General features: G+C 47.2%; 1 protein-coding gene across 1 annotated transcript in view; it reads left to right on the top strand.

Moving 5' to 3' along the window:
* The window catches only part of LOC141050811 (nuclear factor 7, brain-like), a 33,129-nt gene extending 29,623 nt beyond the window's left edge, over positions 1-3,506 (top strand). Inside the window, exons 4-9 of the mRNA XM_073547480.1 lie at positions 487-930; positions 1,013-1,108; positions 1,194-1,427; positions 1,516-1,538; positions 1,629-1,759; positions 2,826-3,506. Of these exons, the coding sequence (XP_073403581.1) occupies positions 487-930; positions 1,013-1,108; positions 1,194-1,427; positions 1,516-1,538; positions 1,629-1,759; positions 2,826-3,364 (1,467 nt within the window). The 3' untranslated portion in view covers positions 3,365-3,506. The remainder of the gene's footprint in view (positions 1-486; positions 931-1,012; positions 1,109-1,193; positions 1,428-1,515; positions 1,539-1,628; positions 1,760-2,825) is intronic.
* Positions 3,507-24,831: the final 21,325 nt, after the last annotated feature.

The following is a 24,831-nucleotide window of genomic DNA, read 5'->3' as shown; positions in this document are numbered from 1 at the left end:
GAAGCTAGCTTAGAGCACACGGGAGCGAGCGCCCTGTGTATGGGAGATGTGATCAAGCGTTTGGCAGCCATATAATGTGTATGTCCATCCTTAATCGGGTGCTGGGGGGTTCTTGAATATTGCTGTGGATGTCTGACCCTCATAATACTGTGTATAACTTCTGTTCCATTTTGTGTTTTATTTGTCTTTTATTTCCTGCAAATTCCAGGTGTCGCCCATCCAGCCTGCACCTCGTACCCGGCTTCCCCTGAATGCCTATTTTCTGCATCCAATAAACATTTCTTTCTATTTTGCAGTCGTCTCGCAGGGTCGGTCGGGGGCGGCCGGTTAAGATGGAGTCACTATGTGTTATCGTCCTCTGTGTGGGCAGTGCATGTCTGGGTGGACAGTCCTGCAGGTTATTGCAGAGACTGTTCTACGTAGGACGCACATTATCCCCGTCTCTCATTCATGAATTGTCCCCTCACATGTTGTATGTTTTTCTAGAAAGTGAAAGTGGATAACGCTGAAAACAATTCGGTGATGGCGTCCGGGGACTTTGCTGAAGAACTGACCTGCCTCCTGTGCAGCGAGCTCTTTAAGGATCCCGTCATGGTGGAGTGTGGCCATAACTTCTGCAGGAACTGTATTGACAAGTCCTGGGACGGGCAGGACTCCTTCACCTGCCCAGACTGTAAGGAAGTCATTACTGACAAGAGGTACACCACCAACCGAGCCCTGGCCAACCTGGTGAAGAAGACAGTGGGTAGCAGCTCCACCACCCTGACCCCTGCAAAGCCGAAACTGGCAGAGAACTGCCCTGAGCACGACGAGCGGCTGAAGCTGTACTGTAAGGACGACGGCACACTGAGCTGTGTCATCTGCCGCGACTCGCTCAAACACGCCAGTCACAACTTCCTGCCCATCCTGGATGCTGTCGGGTTGTACCGGGTAAGTGGTGAGGAAGCCCTCCTCAGATCTCATGGCTGCAGATTGTACATTTACCTAATCACCACCATTCCGTCACCCGCAGTCAGAGCTGTCGGCTATCGTTGCCCCATTAGAAGAAACCCTGAAGGTGACGGAGCAGCTGACTGACCAGCAGCAGGAGAAGGTGGAGCAGCACAAGGTGAGGGAGATACTCCTGTGATCCGGAGACTTGCCGTCCAACCACCCTTCATCTCCTACGACATTTTCTGTCTCTTTCCCCGCAGACCAATATTTCCGAGTTCAGGCAGCATATCCTGGATGAATTCAAGAACTTGCACACTTTCCTGAAGGAGCAAGAGGAGAAACTTCTGGAGCAGCTGCAGGACCAAGGCGACAACCTACTGAAGGAGATGGAGACCAACATGGTGAAGATGCAGGAGAACCAGGACAACATTAAGCAGACCATCACCATGGCCAACGAGCGGGTGAACGACACAGACTCCATCTCTTTCCTGACGGTAAGTGCCGATGTCTGGTGATCTTTTATGTCCAGGCTCCCCTTTGCTTTCCTCGGATTAATCATTTTCTTAATCATCTTTCATACAGGACATCAAGTCTTTCATTGAGAAGTAAGCTTCTGCTGCAGCTTTAGGCTGTTAATGGGTACGGTGGTGCCGGCCGCGGGATGGTGAGTGAGATTCATGCTCTTGTCTCCGCAGGTGTCAGACACAGCAGAAAGAGGTGATGTCTTCTGGGAACAGCCTGCTGTCCAAGGATCTGTGCCAAGGGACGTTCAGAGGACCCCTCCAGTATACGGTGTGGAAGCAGATGAGGTCCTTCATTGTACCGAGTAAGTACAGAGCTCCATAAGGACCTGCTGTCATGAATTACAAGGGGGAATATATTCGTATATCCCACTGCTGCCACCAATTTTTCACGTACCCACTTCTCAGCACGTGACTTGGGGTTGCGCCTGCAAGGGTTAATCTGTCTCCTCTCAGTCCAGCATTCAACCTCTGTTCTATGCTGCAATAGGAGCATAAATCACACCCCGACACAGAACACACACCCTGCTTCATACACGCTGCTACCACTCACCGAATACACGGGCGATGAGTCCTGGAAATATTGCTACTACTATGTGCCAATCACCAGGATCACACACTCTAAGGCTATGGATTCTTTAGAACAACAAGGTTCAGACTTATTAAAAGTTTTAAGCTTTGATAGAAAAGGTGTACAGTGCTTACAATAAAAGGGTATAAAATCTGGAAATAAAGTGACATGCAACTATGCAAAACAGTGATAAAAAGGAGAAACTTACAGAAATATCGAACTTTGCATTCTGTTATTCTGTCCCTGAGGGAGAAATATGGAATGGAACATATCAGCTAGACTGCCCCTCACTGTGAACAGCTTTCTATGTGTAAAGGCCTAATTTATAAATTTACTCAGGGATCCGGTTTCTAGACCAGCCTCTCGTTAATATTCTAATTCTTGGTTTGTGACTGGATCATGGCGACTCTACCCATGCATACATTATTTTCCTCTGAACACTATTTGTGTGCTCTTTCTCATAGATAGTGTCAGGCTGTAATTGGCATCTTTCTTCCAAAGAGTCAGAAGGTGTGAAATGTTTCCACTTTGTTTGTTCTCATCAAGGCCCCAAGGACTGGTGGGGTAAACAGTCATGTCAAGTGGCATACAGCACAAGGTTACGTGTCCTGTGCAGACCATGCCGTTTGTACTTGTGCATAGCGATCACGTGGATGGCAGAGGTCTATGCTCATTACTCATGGAGAAATAAATGGCTGATAACAGAGGGCAATATTTGTATCAGATTGTGAGCTGGAATAAAGAATCAGAAAGTCCATGAACTTTTTTTTTTTTTTTTTTTGTCTCCTCCTTCCTTTCAGAGCTGACTCCGATGCTGCTGGACCCATCCACTGCGCACCCCAACCTCGTGCTGTCCGATAACATGACCTGCGTGAAGTACGGAGACAACAAGCTCACGCTCGCTGATAACCCCAAACGCTTCAGCCAGTGCATCCTGGTCCTGGGCTCTCAGGGCTTTGATTCCGGACGCCATTACTGGGAGGTGGAAGTGGGAGACAAGACCGCCTGGGATGTGGGCATGGCCAGCGAGTCCAGCAACCGCAAGGGGAAGATCAAGCTGAACCCCAAGAACGGCTACTGGGCCATCTGGCTGAGGAATGGCAATGCCTACAAGGCTCTGGAGTCTCCCTCCAGGACCCTGATCCTGAGCGCCAAGCCCAAGAGGATCGGAGTGTACATAGATTACGAGGGCGGTCAGATCTCCTTCTACAACGCCGACGACATGACTGCCATCTACACATTCAGAGCCACGTTCACAGAGAAACTGTATCCGTACCTGTCCCCATTCCTGCATGACTCCGGCCTCAATGCCCAACCTCTGCGCTTCGTGCACGACTGATGCCGCTGCCGCGTTACAATGGTTTAGTTTAGCTTGTTGTTGTCAAGAATTCCTGAAATGTCTTTGTTTAGTGACAATGTTTAGTTCATAATGTTCATCGTTGCTGTTTTATTTTTTATGGAAATAAAGTGTTGAATGACCAGTAACTTGTATGTGTCCTTTACTCTGACGCTCCGGGACGCCTCGCGCAGCCTCTGGCTCTCCGTAATGACTGACCGCACCAGAGACAGTTGAAAAACCAGGGGAAGAGTCCTGAGGAGAGATTTTGCATATTCCCAGTGCCTTCTGGGATAAGTGAAGCGTCTCCGCGAGCTCAAAGAACACTGGATTTTGGCCGTTGCAGCTGAAAGGAGGAAATCGGTAAACGGCACGCCTATCGGCGCGCAAATTTTGGCACATTTTTCACCACTTTGATATCTCTTTAGCAATAAGAATATGGAAGAGGCCAGGAGCCATTTGGTGAGCTGCATTTTGTGCTACATGTTCACAGTGGATAACCAAACTTTACATGCCAGAAATACAAGCTTGTGTCCCTGTTGGAAAAGTTGCAAAATCTAGAAGAGAGGTTAGCCACATTGAAAATAATTAAGGAAGGTGAAGTGTTCTTAGCAGAATTATCTCCATGTTACAGAGAGAGCAGACATTCGAAGTGCACCTAAAGAAACAAGAATGGAAGCATGTGACCCAGAGAAGCAGGAGGATCGGGAGGCGGTCAGCACCAATACTGGTCAGGAACCAGTACCAGGCTCTTACGCAGGAGAACAAAGAATGTATTTCTTCAATCACTAACCACTTCTCTTGGTCTCTCACAGCTTTCAACCTCTGAAACACACACACTGTAACACCCTTGACCTGGTCTTTGTCCGGCTCTGTTCAATCTACCTAAATAACTCACCGCTTCCACTCTGACCACAACATTCTCTCCTCCACGCTCCCAAATCCTCGTCCACCCCAGCTCACTTCTACCTACCACACAATCAGAAATCTACAAGCCATTAACCCTCACACTTGCAGACTCCCTACACTCATCACTGTCCCCAATCTTTTTCCTGTCCTGTCTGGCTGTTCATCACTACGACATTCCTAGAAGCAACCTTGACCCCAAGTAGCTCCCCTCACCCTCAGAGCCTCCAAACACAAGAGTAAAAGCTTATGGAGGAAAGCCCGCACACCAGAAGACTTCATCCACTTCAAATTTGTTAGGAACCTATAACTCTGCCCTTCACCTCACCAAACAGACCTACTTCACCACCCTGATCTCACTAGCCAACAACCCCAAGAAACTTTTTGACACCTTTCACTGCCTTCTCAGGCCAAACACTCAAGCCCCTATCACAGACATTCATGCTGATGACCTGGCCTCCCACTTTATAGAGAAAATAGATAATCTCCGTCAGGAAATCTGCTCCCAACCACCAAGCGCTGTGACTCCCATCCCTGCGTATCCCCTTGCTCACTCTCCACATTTTGAACCCATCACAGAAGTCTCCAGCCAGACTCCTTGTCCGACTACATGCAGTATCGACCCCATTACCTCACATCTCCTAACTACAATCTTTAATCTCTCCCTTTCCTCTGACATTTTCCCATCCTCCTTCAAACACTATCATTACTCCATTACTAAAGAAACCCGCTCTCAACCCATCCTGCACAAACTACAGACCAGTCTCCAATCTCTCCTTCATCTCTAAACTTTTGGAACACCTAGTCTACTCCCGCCTTACCCTTTACCTCTCCACTCACTCCCTCCTAAACCCTTCACCGTCCGGCTTCCGCCCCCTACATTCGACTGAAACTGCACTCATCAAAGTGACCAATGACCTGACCGCAAAACGTAACGGTGACCACTCTCTGCTGATTCTTCTCAACCTTTCTGCAGCTTTCGACACTGTTGACCACCATCTCCTACTCTAGGCTCCAGTCACTAGGCGTTAAGGACACTGCTCTCTCCTGGTATCTTTCTGGCCGCTCCTTCAGTGTTTTGTTCGCTGGCTCCACTTCATCTCTTCCTCTCACTGTCGGGGTACCTCAGGGCTCAGTCTTTGGCCCCTTTCTCTACATGGCCCCAATTGGACATCAGCAGATTTGGCTTTCAGTACCATCTTTATGCTGATGAAACAACTATACACGTCATCCCCTGACCTAACCCCGCTGAACTACAGAACGCCAGTGACTGTCTGCAGTCTCCAACGTCATGTCCGCTCTCTGTCTGAAACTCAACCTCTCAAAAACTGAACTTCTGCTCCCGCCATCTACTAACGTCTATAAATTTGACATCTCCCTCTCCGTGGGTGGCACCATAACACCCTGGCAGCAGGCGCGCTGTCTGGGTGTTATGTTTGACACCAATCTCTCCTTCACATCCCATATACAATCTCTTGCCGCTTACACCTAAACATCTCTAGAATCTGCCCTTTTCTTACCATGGAAACAAAAACCCTCAGTCACCCTGATCCACTCTGGCCTGGACTACTGCAACGCTCTATTAATTGGCCTACCCGTTACTCTACTTTCCCCTCTCCAGTTCATACTTAATGCAGCAGCCAGGGTTGTCCATCTGGCTAATCGGTACACGTCCACTCTTCGCCAGTCCTTAAATTGGCTGCCCATTCATTATAGGATCCAATTCAAAGTACTTGTTCTCACCCACAAAGCTCTCCACAGTGTGGCACCCCCCTACATCTCCCTCATTTGTCTAGCGGCCTATCCGACCGCTGCGCTCTGCAAACGACTTTCAACTAACCTCTGCACTAATCCGTACCTCTCACTCCCGACTCCAAGACTTCTCCCGGGCTGCGCCAATCCTCTCGAATGCTCTACCCCAATATATTAGGACTATCCACAATTTGCATAGTTTTAAGCGCTCCCTCAAAACGCATCTCTTCAGAGTGGCCTATGACGTTCACTAATCAGTCATTCTATGTGTAAGTGTGCGGGTGTAGCCCATTCACTATCCCCATCCATCCCTCACTCCCTCAAGATGGTTGGACCATCATTGTAAATACACACCTGTACTTTGTACTTCTCCTACCTCATTTTAGATTGTAAGCTCTCACGAGCAGGGCCGTCTTATTTTGCTTTAACCCCTTTCTGACCTTAGATGTACTATTCGGTCCATGTGACCTGGGACTTAATTCCAATGGACGGGATAGTACGTCATGACCTTTAATGCGACATCGCGACTTAAGTCACGGTGATCGCATTAAAATTCTGACGCCATCTTACCTGTAGGAAGATGGTGTTGGGATCCTGGACTGCGTCCTTCCCCGTCCGGCCTCCCGATCGCTGTGACTGGTTGTTCAGAATTGAACAGCCAATCACAGCCTCTCATTGTTTCAGCCAATCAGAGCGCCTGAAACAATGAGGTCCCAGGCTAGGATCGAGTACCGATGTACTCGATCCTAGGCCGGTGTCTGGCAACACCTGGCTTGGCCCGATTGCATCGATCGCGCCAATCGCAGCTTACAGCAGCGGTATTACCGCGCTGTGCCCTGCTGGTACCAGCCTGGATCGGTGTTGTAATAGCACTAATTCTAGGACAGGGCCTGCAGGAGCTGATTGGCGTCATTGTCGATAGTGCCAATCACAGGGCACAGCTGCTGTGACCACTCTGTGCCCTGCTGGTGACCTGCCTAGGTTCAGAGCAATCCTAGGTAGTTGCCATGGTCACCAGGCCAGCAGTGATGGGTGGGATCGATGTGATCATTGGATCACAGCAGCAGTTTGACCGCTCTGTGACCTGTCTCACCTGTATGTGACCTCTGCAGGGGTCCTCACTCTAGCTGAGGATTCCTGCAGAGCGGTCACACAGCCAGAACTCTTGTGCTGGGATTTGTGGTGCCACAATCCCTGCTGAAGAAAGACAGAATAAAGAAAAAAAGACAACTGTTACCTGATTCCCTGCCCAATCTCTCTTCATCAATATTCTTTCCTTACCTTTGACACTGATAGCGAGGGAGAGGATCCAACGTTTCAGATTCTTCATCCTCTTCCTCCTCGGGTCCTGCGGAACCGCCATCCAGACGCCCCAGGACAGGATGAGGCAGCACCCACCATTCCAGATGATGACGAACCAGCGCACCCCACTGCGGGCCCAGTATGGACCTCGCCCCCCAAAAATTACGAGCCACTGATGCCTGATTTTGTGGCAGAATCAGGAATCAAGTTTGACACCACCGGCCTCACAGAGACTTTTCAAAGTCTTTTTCTCTGAGGATTTTCTTAACCTCATGGTGGAGCAAACTAACTTGTACACTCGTCAGTTTTCTGGAACAAAACTCCAGTTCATCATATTCTAGCTGGTCTCCTGTAGGTGCAGTTGAAATTATGCAGTTTTGGTGTCTGGTCCTTCACATGGGGATCCTGAAGAAGCCAAATTCAGCAATATTGGAGTGTTGATATTTTATATAACGCTCCTGTGTTCCGAATGGTCATGGCCCGGACGTGTTTTGAGGCCACCCACAAATTCCTGCATTATACTGATACTGCACAGTGTCCCCCACAAGATGACCCCAACTTTGACTGGTCAAAGTTTGGCCGGTCATCGAACACTTGAACAAAAAGTATTCTGAAGTGTACGTGCCCCCAAGGGACATCTGCGTGGATGAGTCCTTAATTCTTTTTAAGGGAAGGTCCGGATTCTGTCAGTACCTGCCCAGCAAGAGGGCCAGGTACGGAATCAAACTCTACAAACTGTGAGCGTACCTCAGGGTACACTCACAGGTTTAGAGTTTACGAAGGGAAGGACACCAGGATTGAACCCCCCCCCCCCCCCCGAGTGTCCTGTCCTGGGAGTGAGTGGGAAAATTGTGTGGGATTTGGTGCACCCACTGCTGGATAAAGGTTATCACCTCTACACCGTTAACTTTTATACCAGCATCCCACTCTACAAATCCCTCTCTGCACTAGGTGCCTCCCGAAAACGCTACTTGGGCAGATGCTTAGAAAAGGTGAGCGCAGAGCCTCAATGTAGCGACCACCTGCTGGAGGTCAAGGACAAGGGGGATGTCCTTCTCTTGACCACCCCACATGGTGATGGCAGGGCCCTCAGCACTGTACGGGGTACCTCTACACAGGTCTGGAAACCGGACTCTGTAGTGGGGTTCCAAAAAAAATCATGGCGGTGTCGATCTCTCTGATCAACTCCTCCCCACCGTACAATGCTTTGAGAAAAGCCAGGGTGTGGTACAAAAAGCTGCCCATGCACTTCGTACAAATGGCAATGCTCAAAACTTTCCTGCTGTCACGATGTGCACGCCACAACGATACGTCGTACCTTTAGTTCCTGGAGGTAGTGGTTAAGGCCCTGATATTTGGCGCTCAGGAAGGAGTGGGCCCTAGTACTTCTGGAACTGAAGGTGCTCTTATCGTACCAGGTCAGTATTTCCCGTGGGAGGTCCTGCAAACTGGAAAAAGAGCTAAGTCGCAAAAAAGGTGCCGAGTGTGTTACAAAAGGGGAATATGCAAGGACATCATTTATCAATGCGACACCTGCCCCGAAAAACCTGGCCTGTGTATGAAGGATTGCTTCAAATTGTACCACACCTCCATGCACTACTAATTTACTTTACAGGAAACAAATTAGTTCCAAAAAGGGGGCAAATCTAGATAAGTTCCTTGGGGGGGTCTAGTTTCCAAAATGATGTCACTTGTGGGGTTTTTTTTTTTTTACTGTTTAGGCACATCAGGGGCTCTGCAAATGGAACATGACGCCCGCAGACCATTCCACCAAAGTCTGCATTCCAAAAAGTCACTACTTCCCTTCCGAGCCCCGAGGTGTGCCCAAACAGTAGTTTTCTCCAACATATGGGGTACCAGCGTACTCGGGACAAATTGGACAACAACTTTTGGGGTCCAATTTATCCTGTTACCCTTGGGAAAATTAAAAATTGGGGACTAAAATCATTTTTGTGGGCAAAAAATAGGATTTTTTATTTTCATGCCTGGGCATTATAAACTTTAGTGAAACACTTGGGGGATCAAAGTTCTCAGCACACACCTAGATAAGTTTCTTAGGGGGTCTAGTTTCCAAAATGGTGTCACATGTGGAGGGTTTCTACTCTTTTAGGCACAACAGGGGCTCTGCAAGCGGAACATGACGCCCGCGGACCATTCTATCAAAGTCTGCATTCCAAAACGTCACTACTTCCCTTCTGAGCCCCGACGTGTCCCCATACAGTAGTTTTCTCCCACATATGGGGTGTCAGCGTACTCAAGACAATTGACAACTTTTGGGGTCCAATTTCTCCTGTTATCCTTGGGAAAATAAAAAAAATTGGGGACTAGAAGCCCATGTTTGTGGAAAAAATGATTTTTTTTTTATTTTCACGCCCGGGCGTTATAAACTTCTGTGAAGCACTGGGGGGTTCAAAGTGCTCACCACACATCTAGATAAGTTTCTTAGGGGGTCTAGTTTCCAAAATAGGGTCACTTGTGGGGGTTTCCACTGTTTAGGCACATCAGGGGCTCTCCAAATGCAACATGGCGTCTGATCTCAATTCCAGCCAATTTTGGATTGAAAAAGGTTACCCGGCACTCCTTCCCTTCCGAGCTCTGCTGTGGGCCCAAACAGTGGTTTCCCCCCCACATATAGGATATTAGCGTACTCAGGAGAAATTGTACAACAACTTTGTGTGTGCATTTTCTCCTTTTAACCTTGTGAAGATAAAAATATTGTTGCTAAAAGATCATTTTTGTGACTAAAACGTTAAATGTTCATTTTTTCCTTCCACGTTGCTTCTGCTCCTGTGAAGCACCTGAAGGGTTAATAAACTTTTTGAATGTGATTTTGATCAGCTTGAGGGGTGCAGTTTTTAGAATGGTGTCACTTTGGGATATTTTCTGCCATATAGACCCCTCAAAGTGACTTCAAATGTGAGGGGGTCCCTAAAAAAAAAAGAAAAAAATGGTTTTGTAAAGTTTGTAAAAAAAAAAGAAATCGCTGGTCAACTTTTACCCCTTATCACTTCCTAACGAAAAATAAAAATTTTGATTCCAAAATTGTGCTGACATAAAGTAGACATGTGGGAAATGTTATTTCTTAACTATTTTGTGACATTTCTTTGTTTTAAAGGCATAAAATTTCAAAGTTTGAAAATTGCTAAATTTTCCTAATTTTCGCCAAATTCCTTTGTGTATCCAGACAACAAATAACTTGAACGTTTTCGGTCCTACACTGGACCTTCATCAGAACATCAGTTTCATAGATGATGACTAGAACATATATTCAAAAATAAAAAAAACAATGTTACCATTAACGAAAATTGGAAAAATTATTTTTATATAGAACGTATGTCACAAGATGTATAAGTGTGCTGTATAGAGTTTGACATTGAAAAAAAGAATTGATGGTGATACACGTGAAGACTAGAGAATCCGGAACTCTGGTCTAAGTGTGCCCAGTGAGAGTCTGAGAATTCCATGGGCAGCGGATTCCATGGGCAGCGAGATAGAGTCCGTGCTGTGATGGTAGTTAAGGGAAAAGAACAACAATATTGTGTACGGTATAGGATACCATTATGAGGTTCATATATCAAAGTAATCAATAAGATAGTGGATCATCTGAGATGAATGGAGCTATAGATCCGAAACACCATACGAGGAGCAGTGACAACCGGGGGATAACGTGAATACCTATGAGAATACCTAGAGAAAGGAGCTGGGAAAAAAAGCCCATATACTGGTGCGCTGGGTATCCCAAGATGGGTATCCTATGGTGCTAAAAGAGGGTACGTACAAGTGAATACATCCTTTTATAGGTACACGTATTGTCAATTGGTAGGTGTGGAGAAAATGCTAAATGAAATATAGAGGCGCAACCATATTGTACCTGGATATGGCAACATTTCCAATCTGATACGCAGGGCGCATGGCAGCTAATGGCCCATTGAAGTGAATAAGGCACTGTATTGTCAAGGTGAAAATATATTTTCTTATATAACTTTTATACTTTTATACTGTGAAACAATAAGTTTTTCCTAATTGCTTGCTAATGCAAATGTAACTGTATTAAAGATGGCTGCCAGTGTTCACTTTCACTTAAATTCAGTGTCTAAAGAGTTAAGTTTCATTTCTCCTAAAAAAAGATAACTCAGGAATGTGAAGAAGAAGTAACCATCGGGAGACTTTTTGACGAATCAGAGAGAGACTGGACACTAGATGTATACTGCATAAACCCCGCCTAATGCACGCCTTCCCCTAACACTCAATATAGTATTGTGTATTTGTAAATAAAGCCAGTTGTTGTACTGCTCCTGACAGGTGTGGATGCGGGACATTAGCTAAGACTGAATCAGCTGCGTGTCTGAGTCATTCTTAATTGGTACCAGATGTTTTGCGCTCGCACAATGATTTGGAATGACTGGTGAATGAGGATTTATTGTCGTTTACGACCCCGACAATTTGGAGCCCAACGGGGGGCGTGGACAGTGATCCGAGGCTCCTCTGGACCCATGCCTGGATGTCTGTGGATGATACCTGTAGTGGCTGACCTCGAGGACTGATCACCCTCCAAAACACGGTAAGTGAGATCATATACACTGTATGTGTCACACTTGCTAGTGTCTCAGCCGTTATTGGTTTGTCTGTGGTCTCCTTGGGTCTGAGGGGTGACCGGTCGAGTGGTGAGACTGAGTGCGATCCTGTGCCACGCTCTGAACCAGCAACTGAGAGACGTCGCATTCTGCGCGTCCTCGTGTACACCACACCTCCTCCACCGGTCATTGTACTCCATTTAACCACCCTACCCGTGACTATTGTCTAGTAGTGAAGTGGAGTGATAAATTGAGCTAGTTGCAGATTGTGGGGCAACTTAGAGGAAGGGATAGGAGACGCAGCCTCTGTGATATTGTACCAACTAGGTAATTAAGACGTCCCGAGAAGGGACCACCTGTATTTCTGTGGAGGGCTCTCACTAGGAGACCGCCTCCCGACTGTTGGAATATCGTGGCAGGATAATCTGTTAATCACTGCTGTTCAAGGTTAGGGAAAGGAAATATTGAGCGCGAGGCTCTTTTCCTAGTACGTCGAACGTGAGGCTCCGTACTGTGGAACATCAGTGTTGATATCGCTACCAGTGGTTTTTCTGCAGAGAACCATAGTATTCTGTAAGAGTCATGCTGCGTATCTTAAAGCAGAAGAAGTCTGTGCCCCACAAGTTAGATGAGGATGCTGTGGAGGTCAAGGCAATAGTAGCGTCACGGGAAGGCAAGAAGGCAGTCAAGAATGTTGAGAGATTGTATAAGCATGTAGGATTGCCCTCGTCAGGGAGATTACAGCCGGCTATGTGGCATAATCTCATAGAGAACAAACGAGGCATGTTGAAAGATAAAGGATTGTTAGAACAAGCACAAGCTCATCTGCGAGTTGCGCGAGGCTTGAAGAATGAAGGATGGAAAGAGATTGATGGGGAAGGAGGATCAGACAATGCGGAACCTGTGTTTGGTTATAAAATGCCTTTGAACTGTGATCTTATAGATTGTAAAATGGCCGCCGTGCCACTGATGATGAAAATGCAGTCCCAACCACCGCCCTATAATGGCGACAAGACGAGCTCTCCAGAAGCGTGGGTGTGTCCTGTTTGTGGCATGCAGAATCCAACCTGGGTGGAAACCTGCCGTGTGTGTGGGGTGGGCCGTCCTTGGGGTTCCGCCCAGACCATGGACGGAAGTGGGGCATGCCACGCCTCCACCGGCAGCCATCTTGGTGCACCCGGAATTCCTCCCCAGCCACTATGTCCGCTGGTAACACTTTCCGGCGAGTACTATCAGGGACCACCACTTCCTGAGAAACCTCCGGCACCGACCGATGCTGTTCCCACCTCTAATGTTCCTGTTTCTGTTCCGGCCTCTGGGCCTAGTCTCCCGGTGCAACCCACTGTGATATTTGTAAATACACCTGGTCAAGGTCCCTTCACTCTTGATGCCCTGACCGGCAGTACGGCTTTCCGGTCCGTAATGCGTATGAGGCGCCAAGCTATCGGAGATGATGAGGGATCAGAAGATTCTGACAATCAGGTTGCTACAATTCCCCCTGCCCCGCCACTGCTATTAGGTCCGTTCGAATCCCCCCGGCCCGGAAGGAGCCCACTACCTACCCCTCTCAACAAATCCTCTAGGTTGCCCCATGACCCTGAAATCTGGTTCCCCTGTCATTCACGCTATTACATCACACCTCAGGGCTCCCAGGTTCTTTTCTCAGTGGGGTATGGGGACATAGTTACCCACCAGGTAGGAGCCATAGTGAACCCAGCTAACTCTACCCTGTCCCATAGAGGTGGTTTGGCCCAACAGATAGCTAAAAAGGGAGGCCCAGCCATAACCCAAGAGTGTCAGGCCTACCTTACCAATTATGGCCCCTTGCATCCAGGAGACGCTATGTCCACCCAGGGAGGGAATTTGCCCTGTGATATAGTGTTACACACTGCAGGCCCTATATATGATTACAGGACACCCGAGCATTGCCGTACAATATTGCAGACCGCCTTACAGACAGTGCTTATCTTTGCAGGACGGCTAGGGAGAGATACACTTCCTCGTAGAACTTTGGCTATACCATTGATATCTTCAGGACTCTTTGGATACCCACTGGGCCCCTGTATGAAGGAACACGTTGAAGTCATCAAGAATTGTCTCCAATCAACCCCAGATCTCGATTTACAAGAAGTTAGGATCGTCTGTTACCATGAATCCGGATTAGAGGGCATCATGCCCTTGGTAGCTGAATACATGATACCACTGATGCACACAGGTATAAAGCCCCTGGATGAGGTAATACCCACCCCCAACTGCCCCGAAGGATGAGGCAGTGACACATGACGAAGAAGAAGGGCTGAAGCTGAAATACAAACCCTTCACTCCGGTACAAATTGATGCTATTGTTAACAAGTTACCTGACCCGGACAAATTTCCCATGCAGTATGTAAGGAAACTGGAACAGACTAGGAGCATCTACGGGGCTACATGGTCTGATCTATCAGGCATCACCTCAATCAAAGCCTCCGAATATTTTCTCCCCACCATCATGAAGGAATTGGACCCCACTAAAGCAGGACCTCTCAACAAGTTCAAGTCTGGAAAGGAGTTTATCGCTCAACTCACAAAGTGGGCCCAGGATCGTCTCTGTGACGAAGCAGGATCAATACAGGATATACAACAAGAATCTGGTGAAGCTGTGGAGAAATACGCTGCCAGACTAACTATGCAGTTTGAAGACTTGGGTTATTCAACTCATGTGAAGACGCAGGTAGCCTTGTTGGTCCGTGCTTTTATTGATGGTCTGGAAGATCCACTGAAGGATAAGGTCATGAAGCTTCGTCCCGAATTACCTGATGGTCCCCTAAAACAGGCCCTCACTGTTGTGAAGAGTTATCAGAAAATGCTTCAAAGGGAAGAAAAAGAAGCAGAAAAGGAAGCAGAGAAGGAAGCACAGAAGGACAAAGGCAAGAAGAAACCAGCCATGTATATGGCAGAAGCCTCAGAAGTACCTGTTATGGTGTATCAGGCTCAGGATCGGTATGGATCACCACGCTTGAGGCCGAGAGGGTCCCAGGGCCAAAACTACAGGGACAGACCAGTTCGTGATGACCAAGGGAGACCTCTGTGTTGGGAGTGTGCCAGCCCTGGTCATATGAGAAGTTGTCCTCGCAGGGGGCACCCTCAGAGACCTCTTCCTCCTCCACACTCATGAAGTTCAGGCCAACCGGTGCCCACTTTTCCCGCCACCTGTACTTCCTCGTCTTGTGGTACAGTGACCCTGGAAGTGGACAATCAACCTCTCAAGTTCTTAGTGGACACTGGGGCGGCCACCTCTGTTATCTCGTCATCTCAGCTGCCTCCTACAATCTCCCTGTCTTCAGATTTCCTCACATGTATTGGAGTTGAAGGTCAACAAACCTCATCACCACTCACTGTTCCCGTGCCAGCTGGCCCATTCTCTGGTGTCTTTGCCAAATTTCTGGTGTCTGAAACCTGCCCCGTCAACCTTCTAGGAGCTGACCTCCTTCAAAGGCTTCACGCTACCATCATCTTCGGTGATCAAGGGATGGAATTGCAATGACAAGATCCTGCCTCACAACAAGGCACTGAAGATCGTTGTGTCCTTAAGGCTTTCCCTCTGATGATGATGACTCTGCAAACGACACCTTCCCCGGATTTGCCCAATCTACCTACCACTCTGTGGTCAACTGGACCTGAGGATGTGGGTCTGCTCAAAGTGCCTCCAGTAAAAGTCCACCTCAAACCTGGGCACCCATACCCCAGACTACCTCAGTATCCGCTTAAGGCTGCCCAAGAGCGGAGCCTTGGAGTTCAGATTACCTCCCTCTTACATTCTGGAGTGCTAATCAGATGTGTTTCACCCTGTAACACACCCCTGTTTCCAGTGAAGAAGAAGACAGCTCCTGGAGACCCTCCGAAGTACAGACTTGTACAGGACCTCAGAGCAGTCAATTCAGCCACCATCTTGGAAACTCCTGTGGTACCCAACCCAAACACCTTGCTTTCTCAAGTGCCTACTTCAGCAACACTCTTCACCGTTATTGACCTGGCTAATGCTTTCTTCAGTGTTCCGCTTCATGAAGACTCACAGTTTTTATTTGCCTTCACGTTTCAAGGATCTCAGCTGACCTGGACCAGGACACCACAGGGTGCCCAGAACTCCCCTAACCAGTTCACTCATGCTATGAAGATGACCCTGGATCCGTGGGTGTTACAGAATCTTCATGTCACGCTTCTCCAGTATGTTGATGACCTACTCCTCTGTGGAACTGAAGAGAATCTGTTTGCTGCTTCTGAGTCCTTGCTCCTTTTTCTTCATTCTGCCAACTGCAAAGTCTCAAAGGCCAAGGTCCAGTGGTGCAAAGAGAAAGTCGTCTTCCTCGGACACTGCATCTCTCAAGGCTCGAGACACCTCACCGAGGACAGAAAACATGCAATCGAGGATATCCCTTATCCAAAGACATACTCTGCTATGCAGTCTTTCTTAGGACTCATTACCTACTGCAGACAGTGGATTCCGGATGCTTCAAGACTCATGCAACCTTTGTATGATTGCCTCAAGACTGGAGGACCGTACTGGGATCATGCTGAAAATCCGTATATCTATGCTCAGCAAAAGGACTGTTTCCTGGCTCTCAAGGAAGCTGTTGTCAGCGCCCCTGCTCTGGGTCTCCCTGACTACACTCAGCCGTTTCATCTCTTTGTTTCAGAATCTGAAGGACATGCCTCTGGTGTGCTGGCACAGAAACATGCTGATCGTTTCCGTCCTCTGGCCTACTACTCAGCCAGGCTAGACCCTGTTGCCAGAACTGCTCCTTCCTGCCTCAAGGCTGTGCATGCAGCCCATGTTCTTCTGGATAAGTCTGCTGACATAGCACTTGGTCATGACTTGGTCATTCAAGCTGGACATGATCTCTCTGCTGTCCTCCAACAAACATCTCCTAAGCATCTAACGAGCCAAAGACATCTCAGACTTCAGTGCTCTCTACTTCTGCCCTCCAACATCACCTTCCAGAAATGTACTACCATCAACCCAGCCACTTTGCTTCCACATTCTAGGGGGGAGTTCCCTGACGGGTATAAGGATTTACCAGACGGGAGGTCACCTGATGACCCGCATGACTGTGTAAAAGCACTGGAACAAGAAGCCTCTGCACCACAAAATGTGGTAACTCAAGAACTTCTCAACCCTGATTTGCAACTATGGACTGATGGATCTCGATTTGCAGACTCTTATGGCAAGTTCCACACTGGATATGCGGTCACCACTGAAACAGAAGTCCTTCTGGCTGAAGCCTTGCCACCTCACCTTTCGGCTCAAGAAGCCGAACTTGTGGCCCTACAACAAGCATGTTATCTAGCAGAAGGGAAGACGGCCAATGTCTACACTGACTCAAGATACGGCTATGGAATCTGTCACGATTTTGGATTCCTGTGGAAGTCCCGAGGGTTCATTACGGCTACAGGAACCCCTGTTAAACATGCACTAAGGATTAAAGCCCTGATGAAGGCATTGGAGCTACCTGTACAAATTGCGGTGATCAAGGTCAAAGCTCACGGGAAAGTCAATTCGAAGGAGACTAGAGGAAACCATTTAGCAGATCAAGCTGCCAAAGCTGCTGCCATAAAGAATGTCTCAGCAAAGTGGGAAGAAGAAACAGCACCAGAAAAACCCTGTTGGGAAGGCACTGATACACCTGTGATGCCTGTGCTTACCAGAGCACAAACAAGAGAACAGGCAACCAAAGAAGCTACCCAAGCCGAAGAAGAACGAGACTTTGAGAAGTCCGAAGCCCGAAGAAAGAAGAGGGAGTTGATAGAAGACATGGAAATGGAATACCCTGCCACCGGATCTGTCTGGAAGCCAGCCCGACCACCTGAAGAGAGATTGTGGGAAGAACAAAAGTTGACCTCTAAAGAAGAAAAGAAGCAGTGGGAAGCTGCAGGAGCCATTCATGATAATCGTAGTTCTGCCGGACAATACCAATTTCCTAGACTCTCTAAGGTGGATGGGAAACCCTGTCTACCCAAAAGAATGTATCCAGCCGTTGCAGCATGGGCTCATGGATCAACTCATCGAGGAAAGAACCAAGCTCTGGCCTGTATCAAGAAGCTCTACTGGGCCCCAGGAATCTCTACCACTGTCACAGCCTACTCAAGAGCCTGCCCAGTCTGTGCCATCTGTAACCCAACAGCCACCGCCAAGGTTCCACTTCAGCATCTTGCCAAACCAGACTACCCTTGGCAGAGAATCCAGGTTGATCATATTCAGATGCCCAAGTCAGGAAAGTATGAGTACGTCCTAGTGGCTGTGGATATGTTCTCAGGATGGCCCGAAGCCTACTCAGTGACCAACATGACTGCCAAAACTACAGCTAAGAAGCTCATCACTGAAATTTTGTGCAGATTTGGAATTCCCGAAGTTGTTGAATCAGATCAAGGCCCAGCCTTCACTGCCAATGTCTACGAGGAATTGTGGCACATGTTAGGGACAGATTTGGGTCTGCACACCCCCTATCACCCCTCCAGTTCAGCCAAAGTTGAGAGAATGAACTCCACAATTAAGACCCAGTTGCTTAAAATGAGCCAGGACCACCCCCTCCCATGGCCAGATTTGCTCCCCGTGGTCCTATACCATATCAGACACACCCCACAGGGAAAACACGGCCTGACTCCCTTTGAGATTCTTTTTGGTGCTCCACCTAAAATAGGAGACATTAGGCCACAAGAGTTGTCTGAGACAAATGATAAAGTTGTACAATTTGTGATTGCATTGTCTAAGGAACTGTCTAACACCCACTCTACAGTTTCTGCTTCTCTTCCAGAATCCACAGGTGACGTGGTCCATGACTTTGTGCCAGGAGACCTGGTGTATGTGAAAAAGTTTGTGCGCAGAGATTGTCTCCAGCCGAGATTTGAAGGACCCCACACGGTGATCCTGGTCACCCCCACTGCAGTAAAACTTGAAGGAAAGAGCACCTGGAGTCATGCTTCACACTGTAAAAGAGACCGAACCAGTGTTTAGTCACAGTAGTGACTGAAGGGAAATGTTGCTGTTGTTTTTGACCTTGGGACTGGGGGCCATCCTCGCCCCTACCTCTTCGGCCCCTATTGTAAATAAGAATTCTGGTCCCTTTATTCTCTGGGTAAACCTGACAGCCCCGGTGAATATCTGGCGATTTGATTTCTGTGATGTAGTCAAGTGCCTTGAGACTGAACGGGTGGTAGAGGGGATCATCCAGTTCTATATGTGTGTGTTACCAGACAAGGCAACAATAATTGTCATTATTGGACAGATGCTGCCTGGAGTACGGGGAATGATTGGGGATATAAACCTAGCGAAGCCATGTTCCCCAAGGATGGGACGGGTAGGAGTCTTCGTGAGAGAATGCATCTAACAGCCCTTCTGCAACCATTTAGGGGCTGTAAATGGGGTAGAAGCTGTCACCCCCTTCTCCTAAATCTTGAAAGCCCTCAATCTGCTGATCTGCAGACGTTCGTACTAGGAAGGCATTATAATTATGTATTTAGTGCTGGACCTTATGCGTATTTAGGCCATATACGGCTTCAGGATATTAGCTTCAGACCAACCAAGGCCCCCGTTACCAGTACACCTAAAATAGGCCCAGGTGAGCGTTTGCAAAATGTAGTTAATGAAGTGATCCCCATTCCAGGTCTCAGTTGGCAAGAGGTTTTCTCCATAGAAACACAAACAGCCCCAAGGAAAAATTTGTGGTTAGAATGGGTGAGGTACAATGTAAAAGTCCAGAATATCTCTGTAGGATGTATTGCTTGTGCTGCTGCGAATACACACCTATACACACATGCATTGCTTTTCCCTGATGACAACACCACTGCCTGTGTCATGAATTTGTTGAAAGGTTTGAAGCCCACTGATTGCCCAGATTACGTCCCACTAATTCATAAGGAACCCAAACTAAAGGTCCCAGGAGAAGTAACTGTATTAGCTGACAATTACACCTGCTATAATTCCCACGACACCACAGGTACACCAGTAGGGATCTTCGAGACAGGTTTCTGCAAAGAGAATAGTTCTCTAGATACTGACTTGTTAATCAAACATACACAATATATGTATGACATTTATTGGTTATGTGGAGATGGTAAGCTCCGTCCTAGGTTGCCAAATGCCTGGACAGGCCAATGCACCCTTGTTAAACTAGCTATGCAGTTCAAGATTCTACCCTGGGATCCAAAGATACCTGATGAACCTACCAGGAAAAGGAGAAGCCTCGATCAGCTCCATATGAGTTATGAAGAAGATCCACTAGTATATATTGATGCTATTGGAGTGCCAAGGGGGGTGCCTGACCAATTTAAAGCCCAGAACCAGATCTATGCTGGCTTTGCTTCTATAATCCCACAGGTGCAGATTAATAAAAATGTTGAATGGATCAATTACATATATTACAGTGAACAAAGGTTTGTCAATTTCAGCCAAGATGCCTTCCAAGGTATAGTTGAAGAATTGGGCCCTAACACTAGAATGACACTCCAAAATCGACTAGCCCTTGATATGATATTAGCTGAGAAAGGAGGAGTTTGTGGGATGGTGGGAGAGGAGTGTTGTACCTATATCCCTCAGAACTCTGGAGTGAATGGAAAAACCATGATAGCCCTTAAAAAGATAACTGGGTTAGCAGCAGAATTGAAAACTAATGCTGGAGTAGACACATCTTTCTTTTCCGGCTGGTTGGGTGGACTCGAGGGATTCCTTCAACAAGCTTGTATAGTACTGATTGCCCTCCTTGTAATTGGATCGATAACTCTTTGTTGTGTTATTCCCTTGTATAAAAAGGTTATTGCCAAAGCAACTCCGACTGGCACCTTCCTCAATCAAGAAGTAGACCCACCAGAGTACGATGGTACTGATCTAGGGGAGATCCCTAAGTATATTCCCCTCAAGAGAGTAGACAAAACCCCCCATTCTCAGATGATGTTAAGAGACTTAGTTTAGGGACAGCGGGAGAACTCCATGTGAGGTTAGTGAAGGGTTCAGCTGCCTGGAGGCCTCTCGCTAGGGGAGAGCTTCTGAGGTGTCTGGATGAAGAAATCCACCTCCCCTTTTCCCATCGCATGGACAGTCTCGAAGGATCTTTCATTAAGGGAAAAACTTAGTGTTTAGGGGGGATTGTCAAGGTGAAAATATATTTTCTTATATAACTTTTATACTTTTATACTGTGAAACAATAAGTTTTTCCTAATTGCTTGCTAATGCAAATGTAACTGTATTAAAGATGGCTGCCAGTGTTCACTTTCACTTAAATTCAGTGTCTAAAGAGTTAAGTTTCATTTCTCCTAAAAAAAGATAACTCAGGAATGTGAAGAAGTAACCATCGGGAGACTTTTTGACGAATCAGAGAGAGACTGGACACTAGATGTATACTGCATAAACCCCGCCTAATGCACGCCTTCCCCTAACACTCAATATAGTATTGTGTATTTGTAAATAAAGCCAGTTGTTGTACTGCTCCTGACAGGTGTGGATGCGGGACATTAGCTAAGACTGAATCAGCTGCGTGTCTGAGTCATTCTTAATTGGTACCAGATGTTTTGCGCTCGCACAATGATTTGGAATGACTGGTGAATGAGGATTCATTGTCGTTTACGACCCCGACAGTATAATGAGAATGGATGGTAAATAGTGTGCGAATCGTATGCCAATGATGTAAAGAGGCTATACGGGGTTAATAGAGACCATTTGCATGTGGAATGAGCCTAACCGGATCCCGTGGAATCCCACTTTGTGAGCCGGCACTTATATGAGTAGCAACCGTGTTGCATAAGAGCAGCGCTGCAAGGGAAAACGGGTCAGGTAAGAGCACTGAGATGGTAGGAGTACAGTAAACTGCCTCGTCTCCTGTTTACCTTTTTGGGTCCAGGGAAGAATGTGACGCTGCCTGCCTGTAAAGCACTTCCGGGTATAAGGGGAGCTGATCCAATCACCGCCGCTGTATTGCGGTCATGTGATTGGAATATGGGACAAGGGGGGGTGGCGCATGCGCAATTGGTTCTGTGCGTGTCTATGTGGCGAAGGAAGCCTCGTCGCTGACGCGTGACCGCGGTCATGTGACATGGTGACGAGAAAACGAAGCAAAACGCGCATGCGCTTATGCGATGACGTCCATATGTGGCTGCAATAATGCAACTCAGAGCAACTTAGTACAAACAAAGGAAGGGGATGCGCGCCTCTATAATGTAGGCCTTGCCAATGTGGTCATTATATAATTCTGTTGCTATTATATGTAGTTATAAGTATATATCCCTTGAAGGGATTTTTATAAAGAAAGGCAAAAGAAGGGGGTACTGGTGTGTGGTTGAACCCTATTGCAATAAAATAAAGAAAAAAAATATTTGATTATGAGGAGTTAAAATAATGTCGAGTAAGCAATGTGGGATACCATTGTAGCAGAAATGAAATTTACTAGTGGAATAGAAAGATGAGTGCATACTTGTACCATAAACAAGGCCGGCCGTGCCCAGTGCATAGTGAGGTGGTGACATTAGCGGTTCTACGGAACAAAGAAAAAAGAGAGTGACAACCCTGAAGAACAATACATTCAAAAATCATACAATTTTTTATAGAAAAGCGGCGACATCATAGTCCCTATTAAGGCCCCTGGGTTCCAGTGTCTGTAAGTTGAATATCCAGTACGCTTCCCTCTTTTTCAAAATTTTAACCCTATTTTAGGCCTCTCCTATTGAACTTAACCTGTTCAAGGACCTGGAATCTCAACTGCGAAATGTTGTGATTTTTATTATGGTAATGGGAGATAAGGTTTTTTGGTTTTTTTTTTACACTTGAGGTTGGACTTATGTTGTGAGATCCTATCTCTCACGGACTGTGTGGTCTCTCCCACATATGCCAGACCACAAGGGCATTTGATGACATATACCACATAGGAAGACTCACATGTTCAAGTTGTTTGTTGGCTGGATGCACATAAATAAAGGAACTGTCAAATTGCTTCATGGACCGAGTGCCAAGTTGATTTAAGTTACTGAACGTTTGGTTGGATACCTGACTTGGGCACCTACTTCTCGTTTTCAGAGTGCCGAAGTACAATATGTCACGAAAAAAAACAATCTCAGAATCGCTGAGATCCGTTGAAGCGTTCCAGAGTTATTACCTCATAAAGGGACAGTGGTCAGAATTGTAAAAATTGGCCCGGTCATTAACTTGAAAACCACCCTCGAGGGTTAAGGTGTTAATGATTGTATTGTTATCATTGTTACTCATGACTTGTGTTTTGAAACTGTTAGACTGTAAAGCGCTGCGGAATATGATGGCGCTATATAAGGATTATTATTATTTTATAAAGTACCATTGGTTCCATGGTGCTGTACATGAGAAGGGGTTACATACAAATTACAGATGTCACTTACAGTAAACTAACAATGACAGACTGATACAGAGGGGAGAAGACCCTGCCCTTTCGGGCTTACATGCTACAGGATGGTGGGGAAGGAGACAGTAGGTTGGGGGGTTGCAGCAGTTCCGGTGTTGGTTGAGGTGATATCTCCGGTAGTTTTGAGGAGGCAGCGGTGATCATTGCAGGCTGTAGCCTTTCCTGAAGAGGTGGGTTTTCAGGTTCCGTCTGAAGGATCCGGGTGTGGTTGATAGTCGGACGTGTTGACGCATGGAATTCCAGAGGATGGGGGATATTCGGGAGAAGTCCGGTTTCCGCCCCCTACATTCGACAGAAACTGCACTCATCAAAGTGACCAATGACCTTCTGACAGCAAAACGTAACGGTGACCACTATCTGCTCATTCTTCTCGACCTTTCTGCAGCTTTCGACACTGTTGACCACCCTCTCCTACTCTCTAGGCTCCAGTCACTAGGCATTAAGGACACTGCTCTCTCCTGGCTCTCCTATCTTTCTGACCGCTCCTTCAGTGTTCTGTTCTCTGGCTCCACTTCATCTCTTCCTCTTGCTGTCGGGGTACCTCAGGGCTCAGTCCTTGGCCCCCTTCTCTTCTCTCTCTAAACAGCCCCAATTGGACAGACCATCAGCAGATTTGGCTTTCAGTACCATCTTTATGCTGATTACACACAACTATACACATCATCCCCTGACCTTACCCCCGCTGTACTACAGAACGCCACTGACTGTCTGTCTGCAGTCTCCAACAATCATGTCTGCTCTCTATCTGAAACTCAACCTCTCCAAAACTGAACTACTTCTGCTCCCGCCATCTACTAACCTCCCTAAATCTGACATTTCCCTCTCCGTGCGTGACACCATAATAACACCCCGACAGCAGGCGTTATGTTTGACTCCGATCTCTCCTTCACCTCCCATATACAATCTCTTGCCCGCTCGTGCCGCTTACACCTAAAGAACATCTCTAGAATCCGCCCTTTTCTCACCATGGAAACAACAAAAACCCTCACTGTTGCCCTGATCCACTCCCGCCTGGACTACTGTAATGCTCTATTAATTGGCCTCCCCCTCACTCGACTCTCCCCTCTCCAGTCCATCCTTAGTGCAGCAGCCAGGGTTGTCCATCTGGCTAATCGTTTCTCGGACGCGTCCACTCTTCGCCAGTCGTTACACTGGCTGCCCATTCATTACAGGATACAATTCAAAGTACTTGTTCTCACCCACAAAGCTATCCACAGTGCTGCACCCCCTTACATCTCCTCCCTCATTTCTATCGGCCTAACCGACCACTGCGCTCTGCAAATGACTTTCGACTAACCTCTGCCCTAATCTGTACCTCCCACTCCCGACTCCAAGACTTCTCCCGTGCTGCGCCAATCCTCTAGAATGCTCTACCCCAAGATATTAGGACCATCCACAATTTGCAGTTTTAGGCGCTCGCTCAAAACACATTTGTTCAGAGCGGCCTATCACGTTCAGTAATCAGTCATTTTATGCTTGAGTGTGTGTAGCCCATTCACTATCTCCATCTATCCCCCACCCCCTGAAGATGGCTGGACCATCA

This window comes from Dendrobates tinctorius, unplaced genomic scaffold (genome assembly GCF_039654945.1).
Source record: "Dendrobates tinctorius isolate UK_male_01 unplaced genomic scaffold, ASM3965494v1 ptg000152l, whole genome shotgun sequence".
Lineage (NCBI taxonomy): Eukaryota > Metazoa > Chordata > Amphibia > Anura > Dendrobatidae > Dendrobates > Dendrobates tinctorius.
Note: the sequence above shows the minus strand (reverse complement) of the source record. Positions and strands in the feature narration are given on the sequence as shown.